At 37.7% G+C, this 17,504-nt stretch overlaps 1 protein-coding gene across 19 annotated transcripts in view; it reads left to right on the top strand.

The window, feature by feature from the left end:
* Window positions 1-4,789: 4,789 nt before the first annotated feature.
* Window positions 4,790-17,504, top strand: part of LOC138933850 (protein muscleblind) — a 420,535-nt gene continuing 407,820 nt past the window's right edge. For 5 of the 19 annotated variants that reach the window (XM_070297025.1, XM_070296992.1, XM_070296983.1 and 2 more), the window contains exon 1: window positions 4,790-5,932. Coding sequence is in view for 10 of the 19 variants with exons in the window: in XM_070296925.1 (XP_070153026.1) it covers window positions 8,069-8,158 (90 nt within the window). In the remaining 9 variants the exon portion in view is untranslated. Of the gene's footprint in view, window positions 5,933-7,534; window positions 8,159-17,504 lie in introns of those variants that run through there. The other 14 variants (XR_011447055.1, XM_070297057.1, XM_070297048.1 and 11 more) reach the window with 10 other exon arrangements.

The raw sequence follows: 17,504 nt of genomic DNA, 5'->3' as shown, positions 1-17,504 counted from the left end.
TTTACATCAAATTATGCGTCGCGAATAACGTCGACATAAATCATAAATTGATCATTTTCGAGAGTAGCTTTTCTCATCTGCAATTTTTAATTTTCTCACCTAAACCTAAACTTATGTTAGCCGATAAACAATAAGCAAACAGGAGCAAGTCAAAATACAAGATGTTTTAGTCGTTTACCATTCCAAAGAATTTTCTGTATCTATAAATATTAAGACATAAATTTTTATTTAATTTTGCATTAATTACTTTCTTTTTGGTTAAATTAAATTTTATTTTATTGATAAAGTAAATAGACTTTTTTTGTTATATTGTAACAAAAAAAAAAGAGAGAGAAAGAAAGAAATTGTTGAATATATTTATATCCTATTTTTTATATCTATTATAAAAATTTATTTAAATATTGAAATAGATTAAAATTGGGCTATAAAACTTCAGGACGATCATATAAGTATAATAGAAGCTTTTCGGAAACATATTTCAATTTTTTTGCGAATCTTCTTAAATATATCCTTGAACTTTCCTTGATGTTAAATGGGGGATATTTATTCAAGCATGTGCAGATTATTAAAGTTCGAGAAATTGCAATTATTTTGACTATACGACTGTAACATAAAAAAAAAATCAGTCGCGGACAAGACGGAAGGTGAATTTTCGCGCAGACGTGTACCTCCGCTCCTATAGCTTGGTATATGTGTTTTGAAAATGGAAAGTGTATTTATCTCAAGGTAGACGTAGCTGTGCTTATCAGAGCCAGCGACGCAGGAATGGCGCGTTTCCGCTTCCGCTGCGATATCGAAACTCGCTCAAGAAAGAGTTTCGTACCGGAGATACTCACCAGGCGTAACACGAAAGCAAATAGACGTTCCTACGATTGTAACAACGAGCTGAGATTAGAAATCCCACCAACAGCATGATAGGCATTTACGCGCTTCATTTCCATTTTCTCGCGAAACGACTCTCTCCTTAATAATCAAACGTCTACATTTATCGATTGGAAAGAAGCATGCTGGTGTACTATCGTATTAATTAATTAATTAATATATTAACAGATTATTAGTTGCGACTCTGCGATTTAAGTCGTGCTAATTAAATTTTAAACGAAAATTTTTGATTAAAAAACAAACATTTTCTTTAATAAAACAAGATTTTGTTCTATATATATTGTATAACAATATGTTGAGCAAAATATGACGGTTATAAAAAAATCGATTTTAAATTAATCACAAGATTAAAATGAATGTTACGATCGTTTTCATTATAGCGCGTTTCGCGCATAATTAATTACAATATTTACGAAAAGAAAAAGAATAATAAAACGAAATGTATTTCGTGTCACCGCGTTAGAGGACAGATGTAACAGCCGATACGCGAGAATTCACATGCAAAAGAGGCACGGATGATCCATTAGAGTCAGGCGCAGCCAGCGTCTGGTTTTCATTGCGCTTTAGATCGACAGGACGAAACCGGCACTGAATCAAGATGAACTGTGGATAGAGTGCGGCCGATCTCTGTTGTGACATCGCGACTACGATAATCGTGAACATGCGAACAGGGCACGTGTGAGAGATACTAAACCGATGTTGTGTGTGTGTGTGTGTGTATGCAAAAGGAGGTATCAGCTCAAATGATACGCCGTAGTCCTCTGGTTCGGTATCGGGCTCGAAGGATCCTCTCTCCGGCTTTGTAAGAGACACAGGATTTTTGCGAAAGCCTGTCATTTAATTCTCCATTTCTTCTATTTTCGCAATCTTTTATTTTATTTTTTTTTTTGGATCAATCTAAATTATAAAATTATTTTAGAGGTAAAAGGGAGAATTTTATAATTTTCGATATGTATTTTTACATCGGTTTGATAATTTGTAATATAGATATATTTTAATTTTTAACGTTTTTATAGATATATTTTTTTTAATCTTTAATATTTTATTGCTTCTCACTGGTCACAATTCTGAATTATTTAATTTACTTTGTTCTTTCTTTATCCATATTATAACGAAGGTTATGATCTAGAAAGGGATAGCTGATTCGCTTACCTTCGGCTGGCCGGTGGGATCAGGAATCAGGTCCATTATGACTGGTACAGTCTCTAGGACTCGTTGATTGAGTGCCACTTCCCTTCAATATTTGATGTTGACACAATTCTGATTCTACTTACGCATACATCATATATATACTTGTTGAATCGTAAGAATTAAAAATCTTGAGCTTCAACGAATAAATATCCATTAGATTTATTGTTTGTATCATAACTGCTTTATCTTTTATAATATAATACAATGGCAAAAACGCGTACTATAAATAAAATTAAAAAAATTAATAAAATAAAACTTATTCGTAATATCTTTGATTTTTTTTTTTTTTTTAATAAAATTATTCATTCAAATAAAATTTAATAGTTATGTAATAACTATATTTTTGTGTATACGTATAAATATAAATTTAGAATTCTTTGTTAAAACAAAATTGTAGTATCTTGTATATTAGACAAGTCTTTGCATAGAAAACTAGCAACTTTGCCGGTATTCAACGTGTTAACACTTAAGTAGTTCTATGAATTTTCATGAGTTGCATATTCATGATGTCATTTATTTTATAATATTATGTACCGTAAAAGCGTCGGGCAATATATTCAAAGAAATTCAAATAAATAAATTAAATGAAAATAAAAGAAAACTTCGACTAAAATCTAAATTTATAAACGTGAAGGTTAGTTTAACACGCGATTTTTTTCCACACTTTAGAATCGGACAGATTGTGACATTAAAATGCGATCGATAATTGAAGTATAATAAAAGCTTTCTCGTTTATTAGAATAAAATAACTGGGATCGAGTCAAAGTCAGTGTATAACTCAGCGCTTTTTATATGCGGATCTTTCATCATTTAAAGACACACGCACAAGCTTCCATCTTTGTATTCTCACATACCTTCAAACTAAAGACATTAGTGTTCCGCTTCTAGTGGAGATGGTTCTGTATATTACGTGTTTGTGAGAGAAGACTTTATTGCGCCGATCGAGACTTGGAGATATTCCAGCGAGGATCCGATGAATCAGAAAGTTTTTAGAAGCGTCACGTTAAACCACACGCGAGTATCGCGAGGTTATAGAACGGATAGAGAGAGATCTAACAATGCCGATGCGACACTGCGTCGCATTTCGCGTATATATCCCCTTCACCCTTCACCCCTCGCCGATTCAGTTTCGAGATTCGTACGAGGAAAGGACAATTGCAGGGAATCCGAGATCGCGCGCGAGTTATCCGGTCGAATTTCGGAGTCAATAAAGCGACCCGCCTGTACTCGGTCGAGTGTCGCGTTCATCGAATCCAATTCGATTTCGAACACATTCAGATATCGCGATGTCTGCCATGTTCACGTGTGAAAGATACACGTTACGCGCACTCTCTATACTCTATGGGTCTATGGCTCCGAGAATCTTTTTCCCGCTGTGCGCTTAAACCATCTCGGCATCGGTATAAAGTATTTCTCTCCTTCACGCGCGCATTCTTCGCCTGTGTTCTCGCTTTCGGACTTATCTCTCTCTCTCTCTCTCTCTCTCTCTCTCTCTCTCTCTCTCTCTCTCTCGCTTCTGTTCATGCTCTTTTTTCGCGCGCGCGCGGCGAAACAAGATTACTTTGCAACGTACAGAACGCGCACGGTAAGTTCTCTTTCGTTGTGTTGGTAGTGGCGGAAGGAAGAAGATCGCGAGAGATGCGCCTGAGAAGGACGCTACGAGCGGTAGTGAGGAAGAGAGAGAGAGAGAGAGAGAGGATGAGTGACTAAACCCCTCCACCCGCGCGAACGGCGAGCGTGATAGTCAGCAGGCGATGCGCGACCAAATCTAACCTAGCCTAACCCCATTGCCGGTTCTCCAGCGAGATGAGCGAGCGAGTAGACAGGCTGGGTCGTCGGGCGGCGAGAACGAGACGAGGACGGAGTTACAGTCATATGGGAAACGAGAGGATGCGGAAGGGGAAAGAAGGGAAAACGCGGGCATGCGCGTCGAGGCGGTTTATCGAGCCGCGGAGAGGGGCGGTCGGTGGCCTCGTCGTCGTCGTTGTTGGGTGGTGGTGGTGGTGGTGGTGGTGGTGGTGATGGTGGCGGTGGCGGTGGCGGTGGTGGTGGTGGCGACGTGGCACCGCGCGAGCGAGATGGCGCGAATCACTGGGACGGCGGGAGAAAGAAAGCAAGCGAGAAGAGAAAGAGGGGAAATACACCGTGCGGCGGGAGAGAACAGGGAAGGAAAAAAGATATATCTGTGATAGGCGCGAGCGAGAGAGATATCTCGAGAGAGCGAGACAATAGAATTAAGGGACGGAAGGAGAGAGGAAACGCGTAGCAGCGGGAGGACAAGGAAGGAAAAGCGGAGTTATCTAGTAGGCACGAGCGAGAGATCTTGTAAAACCTTTAGGTTGGAGAGAGAAAGGAATAGTGCGATGAAGGAAGAGAGAAGGAACGTATCGTAGCGGGGGGATATCTAGCAGGTGCAAGAGAGAGAGAGAGAGAGAGAGAGAGAGAGAGAGAGAGAGAGAGAGAGAGGGAGAAGGCTCCGATGTGATGGAGAACGTTGGAATGCGGCGGAATGACGAGAGAGACGCATATACGCGAGGGCGAGACATCACGATAACCTAGAGCGGGAGCGAGACGGACCGCGAACTGTGCCGGAATACTGCGAGGAAAGAAGGGGTGAGGGGAGAGTCGCGCGAGACATGCGATGGAGGGGAGACTCGCTGGAGCCGGGGAGGGGGGAGAGAGGGGCGCTGCCGTCGGGCAGTCGCTGTCGCGCCAGGCCCCCGCTAGCGGCTAGCAAGCAAGCAGTCGCAATCCCGTCGCCTAACCAGCATCGCTCGCCTTACCTCTTCACCCTCTCTCAAAAAAAAAAAAAAAAAAATCGCATCGAGGCTTCCGTCAGTTGCATTTGTAATACACAACCGTTTCCGTTCAAACGCCGATCGTATACCAACGACGTCGTCGTGTTTGCTGTCGCCCCCGACGTACGTCGCCATTGCCGTAGCCGCCACCGCCGCCGCCGCCGCCGCCGCCGCCGTCGCCGCTGCTGCTGCTGCCGCCGCCGCCGCCGCAGCTGCTGCCGTCGCTGCCGTCGCTGCCGCTGTTATTGCCGTCGTCATCGTCGCGACACGTAGTACGTCGCCGTCGTTGTCGTCGTCCTCGTCGTCACCCACGCCGTCGTCGTCGTTGCCGCCGTCGTGTTGCCGCAACGTTCGTCCAGGTCGCGCGTGCCTCGCCATCAGTGGCTCATACCGACGTTCAGACCCCGGCGAAGTTTGACATTTCCGAGTCGCCGGAGACAACACATCACGCGCGCGAGAGAGAGAGAAAGCAGTGAGAAGAAAGCAGCGAGAAAGTGAGGAACATAGAAGCAGATAGCAAGTGAGAAAAAGAAAGAGAGAGAGAAAGTTGCAGCGCGCGAAACTGAGAAAAAACCCGGGAGAGCTCGTGTGATCGGGGAAAGCTGATTATGAGTTGGAACGTTGCAACGGCGGTTCAGCAAACGCAAACCGGCTAACGCGTGTGAGAGAGAGAAAAAAATAAGAAAATAGAGAAAGAGCGAGAGCGGTGGTTTTTTTCATTCGTATAATTCGCACGAATACCGTAACATACCGTCGTCTGTGTCCGCGTCGTGTTCGCGAAGAGTACAACCGGGATTTTACAGTAAAGTGTGTGTGAGAGAGAGAGAGAGAGAGACACGCAGTTTTCGAGAACAGTGGTTGCTTCGATACATACTCGCGGCATATAAGTGGTCGGCAAGAAAAGTTTTTATTTGGTGTTTTTTTTTTTTTGTTGATTGGTGACTTAAAAGAGTTCGAAGAGAGAAAGAGTTATCTGCTATCTAGGACGATTTCCCGTGTCAAGGTGACCGACAACATCTCGGCAAGATCGTGTTTGAATCCACTGCGTGTTCCAGAGCAAGGTAAATGCATACGCATAGAGAGTGTTTCCTATATTTGTGGTTTATCTACATAATAGATACACCTGCCTATGTGTCTCTTCGAGCGTGCATCTCAATGCGTGTATGTGTGCGCGCGACGGATGCTGCGGGTGTGACGCGTTCCACCGTAAATACGAGAGAGAATAGGAGGCGATTCGCGCGGAGCGATCGAATAAGATCTCGCGATAGATGACATCTTTCGCGTGGGTGCCGTGTATATATCGTAGTATCGTTCGCTTGTATGCCGTTAGTACATATATGTATATTTTATGAATATACATACGCAGAGGTGTGTGCGTCGCGCGAGTGAGAATGACGTCACGCGGTTCGAGAACGGCGCGTTTCTACGCCGCGGTCGTTTCTGTGTCGTCTGAAACTTTTCACTCGCGCTCGGTAAATTTATCTCGTAAAGATTTAAATCAAGTTAGGTTAGGTTACACGATAATCACGATATCTCGCAGTTAATATCTTACAGATTTTGCGGAAGCACGTCTCTCGCATAGTAAATATTAATGTCACGTCGAGTCGCGTGTACAACCAATAAGAATACACGTCTTAAGATGCAAGTTACTTACTGAATTAATATCTCTGCTGGATAGTCGCTTAGAGAAGTGTGCCGAAGAAGAAATTTCAATTTCTACCGCGTGTAAACCCGCGAAAGTATGATATTGCAAAAATTAATTATTGCTCTTTTATTAATACTCGTTAAAAGAGTTTAAATTGAACGAAGAATCGTTGGACGGAACGCCAGTTAATTCTGGATATCTGTATAAGTTTTCTATACTGTATATATGTTACGCACAGGATTATCTAATATTATAACATTTTCAATTGAAATTGATCCGTCAAAATCCGTTTAAAAGTCCGTTCTCAACTTACCCTTACTTACCCTGATTTTTATATAAACTTATTTTTTATACGCGAAGTTAAATCTCGAATTAAAATCTAAAAATCGAATGTGAAAAATTGCGAGTCGAAAATACATTATAATTCCTTTTTATATACTTATCGAATAATTGTTTTTAAGTGTATATGTGTAACTTTGTGAAATTTGAATATTGAATACTGCGTCTAATTCTGATTTGAATCGTTGCAATCGAAAATACTATTAAAAAGAATACGAGATGGCTATATTTATAAAATCGATTAAGCGATGGTTTTCATCTTGACAATTTGACTTTTTTCATATTGAGTCACATTTAAGTGTTAGATTATTAATACGGGCAATTAATGTGTTAACGTTGAAGAAATGATAAAGCGAATAGAAAATAATATGTGAAAAAGAAAGAGAAAAAAATATTATTTAATTGTGCAATATTTAAAACTATAAAGGACATACATGGATAAAATGGTCACGTTTGGAAATACGCTTATAATAAGAATAATATTACGAATCATATCATATTATGAATTATTTCGCGAGTGTCACTTCGCTACGGAAATTCTGTTTGAATAATTTGAAGCGAATATTTAGTGATTATATATATATATATATACCGGATAATGATTAATCTTAAATATATAAATTTTAGATTAAGGAAAAAAAGATATGAAAGAAATAAAACGAACACCGTCTGAAATGACGCGATATAGAAAGTGTCGCGGTTGCGGTCTATGTAATTTCAAGCGCATGAAATCGAGATATATGTATATCCCGCTGGAGAGAGATAGAGAGTGTTGAGAGGACAGGCACACGTCCCGTCTGAAGTTAGTCGTTCACGAGCTTCAGATTGGTAGACAAATGGGAGCGTGGTCGCTCGAGTTTTCGTCGTCAGCTCGCTAGCGATTATCGTTATCGCGTTCGCCGGTGAATTATCGCCCCGCGATAGCCGCGTTTCGAAATTCACGTTCGCCTCGCGTGTCGCGTTTCCTCTCGCTCGCTCGCTCGTTCGTTCGTTCTCGTCGCGCGATACCATCGTCGCGCTTCATTTGTCCGCTGGCGATCGCGCCGAAACGTCGTACGTAACCTGAAACCGTCTTCGCGTTTCTCTCTTCGTCGAATTCGTCGAATTCGTGTCTTCGAAACGATTCCGCGAATTCGATACCTTCGAGCTGAGTTTAAAGAAGATATCGCGCGAGATCGTGAGATCGTTAAAATCGCGTGAGACGCGGCGATGTATGGAAGATAGTGACGGAGGTATCGGCGAAATTGTTGAATTTCGACGACGTGTTTTAAGTCGCAGTTGGAAACGACGTTCGTCGACTAAAGTACGTATGTATATGTATGATTTCGTTATCGCTACGGTTTCGTTTCGAAGCAGCGCTTTCAAGATTTCCGTGTAATCCTTGTTGCCGATAGGTTTGGTGATTCCGTTACATTTTTCCGCGTTTCATTACTTACGTTTCGTTTTTAAAATTGTATATGTGTTCGCGTTTTGAAATGAGAAAAAGAAACAAGTGAGAAACACATGTACAAGATATAAAGTGAAGTTATTATTGAAACAAATAATATCACTTTTGATTTTATTTGTTTGTTAGATTTTGTAAGACTTTGTGTGCAGATCTTTTATTCAAATTTAAAAATAGTGGGTTTTTTTTTTTTTTTTTTTTAAGAATATATATAAATGTTTCTTTGCAATTTTTTTTATTCATTAGCCGCAAGGTGTATTTTTTCGAGCTCTAGCAAAGTTGACGATAAATATAGTTAATATAAAAAATTTTTTTTTTTATTTCTCTCTGATTAATTTAATTATGTTCTCAATGAATTATTACAACGGCAATTGACAATGTGTCCTACATAGCGAGTCATTATTGCGATTATAATATTACACGATATTAATTTGCGAGAATTATTAATAAATACATAGATATCCATTTATTTTCTCATTTATGTTTAATTGCTCGCTAATTTAGCCAATTGACTAAAATGGATTTTGAGGATTGGGGACACAGATTTAAAGCACATTCTAAATTTAAACGTTAATCCTTGCACAGATCAGGCAAACGATCACAAGTATTGTGCATATAAATAAAAAAGGGTTATTTAAAAAATTAATAAAAATTTTATAAAAAATTATTTAATATGTGTACAATTTTTTTAAAGGTTAACAAAAATTTTAAAAACTTATAATTGACGCTGTTTTTTTTTTTTACGCTCGTTCGTTGATATTCGTTTGTGATCGTTCGTGCTCATTCGTTTGATCTTGATCCGGGCTTTACACGCGAGTTATGAAACGCGTAGATTTTCGCCTGATCGGAGGCGCTGGCAAAAGTCAAAATTACAAGGGACGCGCGATATATTCAGGTACTTTCTTGTTCATTTGAATCCGAAAATTAATCCGTTTTTTTTTTTTTTTTTTTTTTTTTTTTTTTTTTTTTTTTTTTTACGTGACGCAACACGAGTAATTTTCATTCTCGAGGCTGGAGGCGAAAAAGGAGAGGGACAAGAAGAAGAAAAGAGACGCGTGTGCGGATAGCAGTTCGTATATCGGTCGCTTCGCTCTCGCTTGACGCGTATCCGCGTCGCACATCGCATCAAATTACAGTACCTTCCGATGGGCGTGTCCCACTGACATTCCGACCTCGCCGTCTTTCATCCTATTGAAGGCTTTTCTACCGCGTTCCTCTACCTCCCTGTCGCGCGCGGAGGGATCCTTTTTCTAGCGCCGGCGTTTAGTCGGCGGTTTCCACGTGTTTACAGTACCCGTAGGAAGAAGTCGCACCTACCTACCGAAGGTCTGACGCCCGAAGGTCCTTACAACGATATCCGTGTAATCGATAGGTTTTTAACAATGAGGCTTGGGCGATTTTACTAGAATGTCTCACCGCAGGTATAACAGTTGTGACAAAGTGCCCATAATGATGTGACATAATCGTTAGGTTGATTGACAGGCGTTTACTATTTTAGATTTTACATAAAATACGCACCTATACATATATATGTGTTATATATATTATTTTTAATATAATTAAAATATTATTCTTCCATATTTTATTTATATTTATATATATAATTTTTAATATAACGATCACATTTCACGAAAAGAAATGTGATAAAAAATATAAGACACTTCTATCTGTCAGTTTTTTAAATATTGAACTAATTATAGAAGAGTGAATTATAACAATTATTTTTAAAAGGATGAAATCGCATGCGGTTTCGGAAACGAATAATTTTAATTTTAATAGACATGGTAATTAAACGAACACATTACGAGCAGCTAATTTATTACGTGTGTTCTTTTTATATTTATTCATATATGTGCGTGTGTGTAGGCTTTAATTTCTCATCTCCCGTACGACCACTATTAATTCAGGTTCTGTAGAGGTAGCTGCGCACACCGGAAGTTTACGTCAGCCGGAAAGTACAGCGAATTCCGTATAAGGATTCGACGTATCCTCATTTATAACTTGTTCGTTCGAGATTTGATCAAAGGTCGCCGAATGCAATTTCGTAATATCACGTATAGGTCAAAATTTACGGATGTATCCGCAGAGATACACGACGATTAGTAATTGCCCCTGTGCACATCTTTTCCGCGACATCATCGTGAAGAATTATCTCGTGACATCATCGTTGGCGACTATATTAGATGTGCACGAGAGATTGGAGGCGCGGAAACCGCCTAGATTATATGGTCCATGACGTAACGTATGCGAAACGTATTTCAGGCAGAATGTCCGCAGTTTCGAGATCTTTGTGTGAAATTTCCGATTTTCGATTATTAATAATATTAATAATCGAAACTCGCATTAACTCGCAAAAGAAAAATCTCACTTCTCTATTCGCTTCTCGCGATTCGTATCTTGTGACTTTCTATAAAAAAATAAGATAAATTAGTTCAGTACCGGAAGTTATATAACAATATTATTTTTCTTCTTTCTAGTAATATTTGCTTGCATTTCACACATGGTATTGTCATTTAATTTTTTTTTAACCCCGATCTTTAAATCGCATAAAAGACGAATATTTTTATAAAGGTCTTATGGAATTATAAATGTAAATTAAAGAATGTGTAATACGTGCACTCTGCGATTATAATTCATACTATGAAAACAAATAACTTTATTAATAGGGAAATGTCAAAATGTGTTAAATATTGCTAAAAATAAAATTACGAGAAAAATTCTCATTACTATAATTTTGTGCGCGCATACATTTTTATTTTAAAATAAAATGGATATGATAGAGATTCTCATTTTTAGAGAGAAATTACATTTACCTTATAACTTAAAAACTTTAAATATTTTGCGCACGAAGCAGCATGTTTTTATATTAATTTCACTATTGCAGAATCCTTTTCCTTATTTTCAGTATTTTCAGTATTTTCGATATTGCAGAATCCTTTTAACAATATCCTAATATACATGCATATAAAGTTTAATTTAGATTAAAAGACTAAATTATGCTACGTTAGATACATAATTTCATCACTGAATTTTAAAATGCAGAAAAATAATAAAAATGAAATAGAAAAGTATCATTATTTACTCTTATTATAGTTTAAACTATTTATATATTTCTCTAGATTAAAAATTATTTTTTTCTCATATAATCTTTGCTAGAAATAAACTTTTCAGAATATATACGAATTGATGCACTGTTAATAATTCATTATGCTTATAAGAGCTAACTAAATGTAAATCGTATTCGAAAGGATTAACGCCCATCTAGAAAATTTAAAAAAAAAAACATTACGAATTGTCAGCAGTATGTTAAATATCGCTTTACGTAGTAAACCCCTGTAAGTTTCTAAAATGAAGTTTTCGAGTAATGTAATTTTGCCAATCCGTAATCGGCGGTCGACACCGTGAACTTATCGACGGTTATGCCGATCGATAATTCGGATAGGACGCGCATCCTGCCTTCTCCATTTTTGTCAGCAACTCTCGTTCTAAAGAAGCGTTCGACCGATTGACCAATCTCGAAAGCTAGATGGAGAGGATACGCGCGTAAAACGGGATATATCGTAAAATGCGGTGATATATCGTTGGTATAAATACATTTTTGCTTCAATGAAAATTTGTATACATTTTATTAAATATTTGTTTATACAATATGTAAAATTAAACGATGTCGAGAGGGAGGGAATTAAATTGAAGGGGTGAAAATTGATTACACAATCTTGTGTCTCAGTTAATTACAAGTGGAATTTGCCTTGGCAGAAACTCGATTTCGTTAATTAAATTACGAGAACTGATAAGTAGCCGCTGTAATGGAATTTTGGTTAAGAAGAGCTACTCGAAGAGAATAGAGGGAATACAATAGATTTGCCGATTTTGTAACGCCGAGTGACGCGTTTTACAGTGCGCGTTAATCCTTAGCGAGAAAAGTTCGGAGAGATACGGAAGGACGACGGGTTCATATTCGACAACGGTGACGTGAATTTGAGAATTGTGTACTTAATGTTGAGTTGTCGTCGGCGCCTGCAACGGGGTAATGCGTAACTCGGCAACGTATTTTGTGCGATCTTGCTCCGTCTAGGTTTACTATCTCTCTCTTAAAACGTCACTTTAAATTTCTCAGATTTATATAAATGAGAAATTTTCATATATCTGTTACCATCTTGAAAAAATTTTTTTTCTTATAAACTTGCTGTTTCATAAACAAGGCATTCTAGTAGAATTGAGAAGATATGCGAGTCTTGAAGTTTCTCTCATATATGAATTTTATCATGATTTATTTATATTTTTTAATATAACTCACAGCATCATTTTTCAATTTAAAAAGTTTAGAATTATGATCGATATGAGAAGGGAAAATAAACTTAATATTGAAACTTCACGCAAAAGTATACAATATCTTGTAAAATATTGATGCATATAATTCAAGAAAGTTTCTGTTATTCAATGCAAATAATTGATAGATATGAAAGTGTACACAACATTATAAAATTATAGTTGCCAAAATTATAGCATGCTCTGATATCACTTATTTAATGTTATATTCAAGTTTCGCTACTAGAAGTTATTTTAAATGACACTAATTGATATTCGATATTAACAGATTGTATCGATACGAAATATCACAAGTAATATTTCTATACGCGCGCGTGCTGCTATCGGGGTGTGCCTCGTTTTAATTTTAGTCTCATGACAGGCTGCGTTCACACGAGGAACAGGCGGGTGGCGTTGACCCGCCGGCATAACCTACAAATATTTTTCCCCTCTGCCCCTACCGTGCCCCATCCTGCTTCCAGTTTTACCCTTCTCTCCCTTCCATCGGTCCTTTCTCTTTCTCGCTCACCTCGGGCGATACATCAACGTAAATCCACGGGCGTTCTTGCGTTCCCCTTTTTTCGGATGCTCGAACGAACTCGCAGTCTCGCTTGTAACCCTCTCCCTTCTCCCTCCCCCTCCCCCTTTTCGCCAATCTTTTCGTCTCTATCCGCCCCTCTTCTTGTCGTGGCCTGTTAACCTTCCCTTCTCTTCTTCGCGATCTGTGTACGATTGGGATTTCATAGCCGATACAGATCCAGCGTGCTGCAGCGTTTCGCAATGCCAGATCATTTATTTGACGTACTCGCTCAATAAATTCCGTGATTATCGGCGCAATTGATAATTAACTCTTTTACTCCCGTTTTTTCATCGTTTCAGATCTCACGGTATTAAATATTATGATTTTCCCCGCTGAAAATAAAAGTTACGCAAGGATAGTTGTAAATATATTTTGTTAAAAAATTGGATTTAAGAGAGTAGAAAGATATCTATATTAAAAGAGAAAAAGATGTTAATAATGAATTCAAAGTAAGTACATGTTATATGAAATGAAATCCAGGTACTGGAACAATAATATAAAAAGCAAGGAAATAAAAAAAAAAAAATAGAAAATCTGAGTATATTTATGTGTAAAATTTTGGCTATTTCACGTTTTCATTCGTAAAAAAAGTGAAAAGTTATGTAATCAATTTTTGATCGCACACCCGTTTCACAATAACAAAAGTTGTTGGAAATTCTGTCCTATTTTGTTCGCGATGATGGATCGATCTCTAATGAAATTATATAATGGAATTTAAAAAAAAAAAAAAAAAAAAAGCCAGATTCGGAAATGAATTAGAAAATTAATAAAAAAACATATATTCAGAAATGATTCAGGATGATTTTTAAATTCAGTGAGTTCCGAATAGGCAGATAATGAAAACAGCCGAACTACACTTTATTGCCTCTCTGTATTATAAAAAAAGATCATGATCTGATTTTTATATGTAAATCATAATTGTTTACACGTATGGATTAGCTTATTGCACAATATTATTTATACACGTAATATTATATTAATAATTAATGTAAACGTAAACGCAAATATATAATTAAATTAGCGAAAGAATCTATGTTTATGGAATTTATATTTATATGCTAAATAGTTAAATAACAATCGCGTGAATATCGAAGCAACGCGAGATTTTAACCCGGCGAATGATTTCTCTACCCGTCTTTTTCTCTCTCGCTCGCTTTCTCTCGACGCATAATTTTTTCAAAACATCTCTTGACAACGATCTCGATTTTTGCCATTCGCGCAGCTTGGTTGCGCCGTAATGACCGCGTTTTCGCGCCAATTCGTGCGGCTCGCTGCGATAGCGCGTTCGCTGGAGCAGAATTTGATCCCGCGGGAACGATAAATATTCAAGGGCATTGCTCTTTCCCTTTGCATCCTATTCCGAGGAATTCCATGGCGCGGGAGAGAGAGAGAGAGAGAGAGAGAGAGAGAGAGAGAGAGAGAGAGAGAGAGAGAGAGAGAGAGAGAGAGAGAGAGAGAGAGAGAGAGAGAGAGAGAGGAATATGCATTTCGCGCGGCGTGACAACGCGCGCGTAGCGCGGCCGACTTGCCGACAATGAGTCGGAATGAATGATTTGCAAGCGTTGAAATGCATGAACGAGCAGCCAGAGCGCAACGTCCGATTGGATGGCGAACGACCCCCGTCGCACCCGCGATCGCGCACCCCCTCGCAAATTTATGGCTTCAAAGCGGCCCGATGCATCCACCGCGCCTCGTCAAATTGCTTTTAGCGGTTTTTTAACCCCTCGCTCTCTCACACGCGACCAATTTCGCCTTGTAATTGCACTTTTTTGCCCACCGATATGTCACGCGTTTATTGAAGGAATTTCGCTGGCTTGATCGATTTTCTTGAGAACTTTTGATGAAATCGAAAAATCAGAAATATGTACGAACTTTGCTTTTTGTACCGATCACTGTTAATGTCAGATATTAATATTTTTAAGGCAAATGAATGTGTGGAACATACGAATGGACGACTAATTCTGCAATTTTCTGTACGCTTTCATGTATTATTGTATCAATTTTCGTTAATTTGTGTAATAATACATTTTTAATTTTATCGAACGTGTTGTATATTTGTTTAATTATATTTTAATTAAGTTCATAAAAATTATTATTAATTTTGTAAATTCGTACCTGTGAATTATTAATACAACGTCATTGAGCTTTATTTAACATTATAAATATTTCACTATGTATATATATTTATTAATTTAGAGAGAAATTTATATTTCTATGACATTTTCAAATGTACGTATATATACGGATTCTCAAAACGCAAATTTGCCTACCACTTATTCTCGGTATTCCGTTTACGTCTTGACGGTTTTAATAAATGAAATTCCACTACATTTCAGAATAATTCGCATCAATAAAGCGGCTCAAGAGTAGCTTTTCACTGGAACGTACGCGTTATTTTTTAATGCGAGTACTCTGCGTGGAAAATGCTAGTATACTGGTTCCGATCTCATACGCGGTGCGCTTTTAGCCCGAAAACGCTGCGTATGGAGAGGCTCGTTGGGACGAAAAATATTCTCTGTATAATTGCACGCAACAATTTGCGTGCGATGGAAGCCACGGGCATGTAGGTACGGACTTGCTGAAAATGATACTGCGACACGCCGCGATGCTGCTCTTAATGTAATGAGAATAGGCGGCTGAACGTTGAATATTTTTCTCCTCAATTCCGTCTCTTCACGCAAGTTGATATTTTTTTTTTTTTTTTTTTTTTTTTACAATGCGGAATTTTCCTTCTACGGCTATATTATTTGTACTCCCCTAAAATTAGAACGTACGAGTATGTTCGTGTCGGCCAAAGTTATACTTATTGTTAGCGTTATATTTATCTCTCGGTGTATTCGCTTCAGAGAATTAATATTGCTTACGAAAGACTCCCATATAGAGCGATGTACGTCACTTTTATATACGTAACGTTTCTTTTGGGGTTAATTTTTTTTTTTTATGTAAAACGTATCGCATTTTTGCAATAAAAACAAATTATATTTTAAAAGGAAATTTCTTGATAAAAATATATTTGGTTCTCCTACGAAAATTGGATATATATATGTATGTATAAAAATTATATTGACAATTTTGTGACAAATTAAAGATTTTATAATGATAATAATAAATAAAATTATAACAAAAGATGAAGCTTGAAGAAAATTCCGAATTAATTATATATCAGAAATGCTTATAATTTTTTATTGAGGATAGATTAATTCAGTTAATTAATTCTATTAGTTTATTAAATACTAACACAATAGTTTGTGTTCTAACACGATAATTTGTGTTGCATTATTCCTAATATCTCTATATTATCATAAACTTCGATGCTGGTCGAAAAACAGTATCGCGTGTGAAGTTTCATTGGATTAAAGTTCGAACGTGTTCAAACTAGGAAATAGTAGCTCGAGGCGCAGTGATAATTTCTCAGATATTTTACGAAATATGCTCTCCCGTCGTGGAATCTCGGCAGATGCGGCAAACTTGTTGGTCCATAGATACTTAAACGTCGAAAGTGTGAACGTAAAGCCCGGCGTTGTGCATTTGCACCATGCATCGGCCCTGTTGGAGCTGATGCCACGGCGAATCGGGGATCGATATGGCCATTGTGTTTTCCATTCGGTTGATAATGCGTCTCTGCTTTATACGCACGGTGATCTCGCTTTAGCGTAATACTTCCCCATTGTCCGCGTTTCTCAAATATAAAATTTTATAAAATCGGCCCTCGTGAGACGCACGCATAAATAGGTTACCTAAGGAGATATCTCTAGAATTTTTTAAAATCCTTACGAAACTTCATAAAACACTCGGTGAGATTCTGCATTTAATTTTCACTATTATTCGGTATGTCTACATTAAAATTACATCTTCAAATTTATTCAAATTTCAAAATTACTCCAAATTTAAATTTAAATTTTATTTTCATATTTATGCAATTCATTAAAATTTATTCCAAATTTATCTTCTTTAACACTCTTTACATAATATATATTAATACAAGAAATACAGAGGATTTAAAGGCAGACTTTTTTTTAATAAGAACTAAACGATTGCGCGAAATATGTTAATTACTTAGGCTATAAACAGCTGGTAGCTAAATCTATGATATGAGTTGCTAATCTTAAAATTCTTACTATTTTTTGAAAAGACAATTAGCGTATCCGAAAATGCAACACATATCTTGAAGTACAACAGTTTTTCTTATCTTTATCATCTTTGACTCGATCTTTCTCGCACAATAGCAAATTAACACGTATCAAACTTAACATTCTCCGCGCGAATTATCTCATCGATGTGTTTGTGGATGTAGATATGAAAATGCGAACAATACAG

Source organism: Polyergus mexicanus, unplaced genomic scaffold, assembly GCF_030449975.1.
Source record: "Polyergus mexicanus isolate NDT 795.1 unplaced genomic scaffold, iyPolMexi1.0 SCAF_1, whole genome shotgun sequence".
NCBI lineage: Eukaryota > Metazoa > Arthropoda > Insecta > Hymenoptera > Formicidae > Polyergus > Polyergus mexicanus.
Note: the sequence above shows the minus strand (reverse complement) of the source record. Positions and strands in the feature narration are given on the sequence as shown.